The 7,306-nt window shown below is 42.5% G+C and overlaps 1 protein-coding gene across 1 annotated transcript in view; it reads right to left on the bottom strand.

The window, feature by feature from the left end:
• LOC118336577 (thyrotropin-releasing hormone-degrading ectoenzyme-like) overlaps positions 1 to 6,395 on the bottom strand; it is a 169,430-nt gene extending 163,035 nt beyond the window's left edge. Inside the window, exons 1-2 of the mRNA XM_035673251.1 lie at positions 5,477 to 6,395; positions 154 to 398 (exon numbers count right to left, since the gene is read on the bottom strand). Of these exons, the coding sequence (XP_035529144.1) occupies positions 154 to 398; positions 5,477 to 5,971 (740 nt within the window). The 5' untranslated portion in view covers positions 5,972 to 6,395. The remainder of the gene's footprint in view (positions 1 to 153; positions 399 to 5,476) is intronic.
• Positions 6,396 to 7,306: the final 911 nt, after the last annotated feature.

Genomic DNA, 7,306 nt, shown 5'->3' with positions numbered 1-7,306 from the left:
GCACACACACACACACACACACACACACACTGTGAGCGGTGTGTGCGAGTTAATCAATGTCGTGGATGTGAAGCGCTGACCTTTTCTAGTCTAACCACCTGCTGCTGCAGGAAAAATGAGTGTGTGTCACAGTGTGTGTTTGTGTGTTTGTACCGTCTCTCTCTCTGCAGGGTGTACGAGCTCCTGAAGAAGCCCAGCAGCTCATCCTCGATGGCGGCATCGAAGCTCACGTTCAGTCGGTAAACTCTCATTGGCTTCATCTCACGGTGCAGCACCACGACGTACATCTGATTGGCCGGGTAGGGGAAGTGGCGGTGGATGCGCATGGCTCCGCCCCCCGGCCTGTTGGCAGGACGGCCACCGGCGCCACTCTCTGCTGTGACGGACACCCGGTCCACCTGCAAGGAAGGAAGAACAGGAACTACAATGATGAACTGTTAATTTTTACATTTAAAAATAGTAAACTGGAAAAATATCAAAGAAATACGTTAATTTAAACAATCAGTGTGTAGGATTTAGGGGCATCTAGTGGTGTAGTTGCAGATTGCAACTCTGTCACTTCACCCTTTCCTTCCAAGCATGAAGGAGAGTGTTTGGTTTGTTCCTTCTGTAGAACCATGGCGGTTCAACATGGTGCTTATTTTCAGGTGATAATACACTAATGAAAACATTAACATTAATTATATTCCATTTCTGCCAATAGATCTGCTGAAATGTTACATACTGGACCAACCCGCAAACAACAACAGTAATGTGCCAACAAGGGCAAGGAAGCAGAAGATTTCAAGGCTTTGCAAATGTTTAATGAGGAAAAGAATGCATTCAGGTCACCACTTTTTGGTAACACTTGCGTGTGCTGCTTACTCACCGAAAATAACAAACGCACCCTTGCAAACTGCTGTTCAGTAATGGCTGCACACACTTGTTGCTGCTGATATTCATGTAATTTCAGACTCTAAATTCCCTTCGGAGGAAATTAATCATTGTCACCAATTTCTGTTTTGCTGAGCTTAGCGTTGTTCCCCTGGGGAGGGACAAGGTCAGAGCCTTGTTGCCAAATATCAACTCGGGACAAATTCTATAGTCACGTAATATTAGCTGACTAAATTACTTTATTGATCCCCATTAGAGATATTTAGTCGTCAAACTGCAACGACAAGCAAAGCATTGCATTTAGTGTCTCAGCAGGTCTTGAAGGTAGAGGGGGTGAACGTGTTTTTAATTGCAGTCGCTCCAGCTCCACTGTGAACAGCGCCCTCTGTTGTTCAGCTCAGTCAGCGAAGTCACTTAACAACCAAAACATTGCATGACGGAGTGACGCGCTGCTCTTGAAATTTGCAGATTTGCAGCAGTTTCAGTGCCTTTACAGAAAGCCGTTGCTAAGCAACACCTGATTCACTGCCAGCTGTGGTTCCGAATGCTGGACCAGTCGCCATGGTGATGTGACAGGGACCACATTGAAGGTAGCTCGGAAAAGTATATCTGACAGTTTAAATGAAGCTAGAAAGAAAGAAAGAAGAAAATAAGAGAACAAAAAGTCATCCATATTTAATTCTGAGGCTGCAGAGTCAAAGTGACCACATGATGATGAAACGCCACCGAAAGTCTGTGACTGAGGACACTGAATGAAGAGCACTTCACACATTAAACGCCGCAAACCATCACCGGTGTCATCCTGACTCATTAGACCTGAGCTCATGCTGAAAATGGTGGGGATTCTCTGGTAATTAAATAAAATGTCACCAAACTCACTGCATTAAAGAAAATCATCAAGGTAAAAGTAGTCCCACCCAATCAGGTGCAACACAGCTGACAGAAAGTGAGGGATGTGTTAGCCACGGAAGGAAACTGAAATGTAAAGTAGAATTACCTTCAATCCATTCACACTCTTTAGGCTCGGTTCTACCACAATCAGTTCAGTGGACTGGTTGATTCTCCGATTGTAGCAAACTATATCCACGCAGAGATTCAACTTTGATCTTAATCAATTGCAAACAGTCTTGACAGTATTGATCTTCAAGGAAACGGAGAAAGCCAGAGAGTCCAGAATAGAGAAAGTTATCATATTCGTTTGATCGCACCAATCCATTTTATATTACCTTGTTTTCCCGGAGAATAAACTACTCCGGAAAAGAGAGGTGGCTTGAATTAACTCTTAATTTATAGTGTGGTTTGTAGGGTTGGGTGAGTACTCGGATGAAACAAGCACCTGCTGGCAAAGTAAAAAACAAAAATAATGAAATTTGCAGAAATCAAGCTGAAGTTTTGGGCAAATCAGTGGAACTACCCTCGGAGATAAGCAGCGGTGCATGATGGGAACGTGCCTGGCAACAATGGGGACTTTCCGGTCTCCATCAGCAATCCTCAGCCAATCAAACCCTGAGAGTGTGCGTCTGTATCTGTTTGTGTGAGTTTGCTCTTTGATGAATGAACTGATCGATATGAACAGAGAGGCTGCTGACACAGAGAGGAAACATTGGGGATTAAAAGGATGTTTTTCAGGGGATTCTGGTGAGTCAGCGAACGCAGCGCCACACTTCATGATGCCTTCAAACGTCCCTCTCAACCAAAATGTCTTTTAATTGCATAATTTGTTTGTCGATTACTTTGATTTCTCAGCTGAACTCAAGACCTTTTATCGCCCTAAGCTCGTGCCTGTTTGAATATCTTTATTAATGATGTCCTTTTTTAATTAAATCTTCCCGGTCAGTCATGTGCCTCTGGGGTTGACCTTCAGAGCCACTTGATGTTGTGAGAAGTTCATTAGTTCATTGACATAAACTGACAACAATCATTGTTCAGGGAGAAGGGAATCAGTCTAAGAACTGATGATATGTTTGGCTCAGCAGGAATTGTTGAGGATTTGTAGTTTATGTAATAAAACATGCACATGTAAGACAAAAATTATGCTTTAAGCACTTCACTACTTTGGTTTTGTTGGCTGCTGAATGTATTTTGTACTTGTGACATTTCTTTGGCTGTGAGAATAAAGCCCTCCTTGCAGGAGTATTTTTTTTTGTCCCTTTCTCAACCAATGGGTTTTATTTTTATCCACATTTGTGTTTTTGGCCTTTTCACACCCTAGAAATTTTTCTTTTAATAATGCATTGACTCTGAGGGTACCTTAGGAGACCTGCCTGGCACCCAACAACACCTCTTAATTCACAGTGCACTCGCACACAAACAGAAAAGGGAGCTGCAGGGTTTTTAATTGGCCTCTGTCCAAATTAGACAGATTCATCCCTCTCACACATTAGCCGAGATGACCGGCCTGAAAAATCACATTGCTCAGGCGTTTCTCTGAGGCTTTCTCTCACCACGCACTCGTCTCGAAAATTCGGCTGAAACAGCAACTTTGACGGTTAATTAGCCTCGTTAAGGAAATCTCTGAGGCCAAATCTGGAAATAAACATTCTTTGTTAGAGAGCGGGTTTGTTTTCCAACACAGAGAGCAGACCTGCAGATGCAAACAAGGAGCTTTGTTTGTAAAGAATCATCAGGAAAGTTATCAATGGTATCAAACTGCATACAACTACCAGCACTGTGGTACCCCTGTGAGCAACAAACTACAGCTACATCAACGCTACACCTTCTGAAGAACTGTGATTCCAGAAACAGGCACTGAAAGTTCAGGGTTTGGTAGATGGAGTCACATCTGAGCGTCATCTGAAAACATTTATTTTCTACACATAAAGTCACCATCCTTTTTCAATAGAGAGAATACAGAGCTGTCAAACAAACTTATTTCACAGGCTTAAAGTTTCTGTTTTCCTCTCAGGAGTTTCTTCTGTCCTGTCAAGTTTATAGATACAGTTTTCAGTTTTGTTGCTAAAATATTATCGATATTTGCTGCAGTGACGTTATTTTGTGCATTGAAACATTTAAAATTACTGAAGGCAGTTCCTTGAATGGTTAAAGAAAATTGTTTAAGAAAACGCTCATATCAATACACACAAAGAAATCACCTAATTCCAACATAATTTAAACGGCAATATATCCAACAGGGACAAGCAGATGTGGACTGAAATGTTCATGCGGGTTCAGGTCTCTAAAAAGGACAAAGTTATTTGTTCGGGTGGTTGGTGGGTGGACCATTTACATACGGGTTTGGATGCACTCAGAGCTGATCTGCACAAAACCACTAAATAAGTAACTCAAGACATCTAGAAAACTTTTCAACCAAGTTCAGCTCAGTTTAGACCTCTAGGGTTAGGGTTAGTAGTGTTTTCAGAAATCCACTTTGCTGACACCCTGACCTTTCAAGTAGCGCAGCCATGAAGCCAAATTTCCCTCATGTACACAAGAAATTAAAATAAAATATGGTGATATCCATAAAATTTAGTGAGCACATTCATGCCTGCTAAGGGATGAGTCATTTGGATTTTAAGGGATCAAAGGGGCTCTTCCTGGTAAGGCTGGTAAGAAGAGCTCGATCACAGCAGCATTTATAACAGTGAGATTTCAGACTGAACTCAATTGATTTCAAAAGGAATCTCCATGATTGAGAGATTTGCTAACAAAAACAATAAATGTATGTGCTGCTTTCATGTAAAGCTCAACTTTGGTGACCTTTGACAAGAACTCTTGCTGTTGTCCAATTGCAAACTTGACAGCGATGACAGTGCCGACTAGAGACTCAAAAACTTGCATCTCACCACTCAATTTGACATTAATGCTGACTCTGCCAATTGACAAGAAACACCAATGGAGATTTCTGGAGAAGGCAAAAACGGCCGTGCTTGCAATTGTCTTTTCATTGCATCATCTCGGAAAAACAAAGGGCAGATTCTCAAGATCACGGGATACTTACGATAAACTTAAAAATGTGTGTTTCAGCCTTTAAGATTGTTGTCATGACTGTCTGGAAGGATTCATAACTGAACTGAATAGAGTTCCTTACAGAATTTACATCTGAGAGTTTATTTAAGTCATTAATATCCCGGTTTAGTGACTGAATGTATCAGAAGAAGAAGAATTTATTCCTGCAATGTCCAGATCTTAGCTCATGTTGGTCTGTATGAAAATGAATTAATTAACTTGCAAGTTGCATCTCATCCAACGCTACATCTATAATGCACCAGATATGCGTGTTGTAATGGCACTCCTGATCTCTGATAAACATCTGTAGTAACAGGAGGAAACCACCCTTTGTTTTCTCGTGATAACAGCATCAAAACAATAATTGTAAGCATGTTCTCCATTTCTTTCACCTTTGTATCAATTTTACCTCAAATGAAACTAGTATTCAGTACCAATGGTAGCCCCTGCATGACCTGCAAGTAGTCGAAAGGTCACCAAACTCCCAAGACCAACTATTTATCTACAGTATGTAGCTGAATCTTCCAACTTCTGTCGTTAAGCGCAAACTGTTTGCCAAATTTTGGGTGTCACAGATATCACTGAGCGTACATGTTCGTAATGATTCATGTTTACAAAACTCTTAGACACAGATTTCTGCCCATGCAGGCCAGCGTACCTCAAGTCGGTCAGTGTGCAGCACGATGAATCGGGTGGCGTTGATGCACTCCAGCTCGATGCTAACCTCTCCGGAGAAGGTAAAGTTGTCCATGTAGACGGCGAGCCGCAGGTCATAATGTCGCGGTCTCACCGAACCTGGAAGCCGCGAATTCCTCCATGGCTGGACCGTCTCCTCATCCCCCCTTTCCCCCGTCCTCTCCCCTCTGCTCCCGTTTAACTTTGCTGATCCTCCACTGCCTCGTGAACCCGACTCCCCTGTTGGTCCATCACGATCCCGTCCGCCGCACTCCTCGAAGCGGACGCTGAGCACCACAGCCACTGCCGTGACTATGATGAGGGTGAGGATGGACAGGGCGAAACCCAGCACAAGCCGCTTGTGCACTGTTATGTGGCGCTCGGTGGTTCGAGGCCGGACCACCACTGACTCTGCCCACTGGTCCGAGAGGCCACGGCCATTCCGCATGGCGCCCGGGCTGCTGTCGTTCAGTCCCATTTAGCTAAACGTGTCACTCTAACAGCAAAGAAATGTCCTCGATGTTCAGAGCCAGAAACAAGTTCTCATTCAGAAAAACATTCATTTATGCTCGAGGCAGATTCCAGCTGGTTCAGAGACGATTTAACGTGAAGAAAGAGATGTCCTTGTGTTTTGATCGTCCCAAAGATTCCAGTTCTCAGTCTGTCAAGCCTCCAGCCACTGATGCTGAAACTCCAGCAGTTATATTTCTGAAAAGCTGAACTCTGACCTCGACTGCTGCTAGATCACTATGAACGTCCTTCAGCTCTGAGTCGGAGGTAGAAAATCAACACCGCAGCACGTCTTACATTTCAGGCAACAAAACTGACAAACCAGAAAGGATGAGATGGTCATGTGCGTTTTGGTTTTGCGGTGAGGAGAAAAAAATCAATGCTGCATGGCTCGATTTCAAGTTCTAGAGGAGGTTGAGGAGGAGGAGGAGGAGGAGGGGGGGGAGGAGGTATGCTGTTGAGGATGTGGCTATACAGTGAGCGTACCATCCATAGGCTTTCACTGGGAATCAACTGTGTAAGATAAACTCTAAACCACCACAGTTAGAGGTGTTAGACTGGAAATAAAGCCTTGTTAAGACCCTATACAATGGGAATCAATGAAGTCACAGTTTAGCTCACAGACTATGCAAATAAAAATCACTCTTGGATGATGGAGATCCTCATTTTAGACCTTCAGAAATGGTCACTCAATCGTATGCATCCAAGACAGAGATCCTAAAGCAAAGCTTAAACTAACTCAGGAGATTTAAAGCAGAAGGTTCTGTCCCCAGGTTGCTGTAAAGTTAATTTCTTCAGAGTTAAAGCTCTTTCGGACCTGCAGTGAAGCATAAATAAACCCCTATTGGACTATTATGGGATTATTATTATGATACAGTGGGAAATAAAAAACACATCACAGAACATTAAGGTCAGTGTTAGGAGCCACAGATGCACTGGAAGTATCTCGAATTTTGATTACATTTCAGTTATAAACGCGGGACACATGAACAGCCAATATTTTTAATCAATTTTTTTTTATTACAATAAACATTCAAATTTGGATTTTTGTCAAGAAATTCACACAATATGTGACAAGGACTGATTAAGCTCAGCTTTTAGTCGCTTTTATGTGGAAAAGTCACCACATTTTTATAATTTTCCCAACACAGACATTTATTGTAATAATTTTTTCCAAATCCTGTTTTAAGACTATTTTAGGAGATTTTAAAAGATATTTTTCTGGTTAATTTCTTTACATTTACCTTAAAGCTGGAAAACGGAGGCACGGGCTCTCAGTCTGACAGAGTTACAGAACAGTGTT

Source organism: Morone saxatilis, unplaced genomic scaffold (assembly GCF_004916995.1).
Source record: "Morone saxatilis isolate NCDOM2014 unplaced genomic scaffold, NCSU_SB_2.0 Contig10, whole genome shotgun sequence".
Lineage (NCBI taxonomy): Eukaryota > Metazoa > Chordata > Actinopteri > Moronidae > Morone > Morone saxatilis.
The sequence above is the reverse complement of the archived record's forward strand: the minus strand, read 5'-3'. Positions and strand labels throughout refer to the sequence as shown.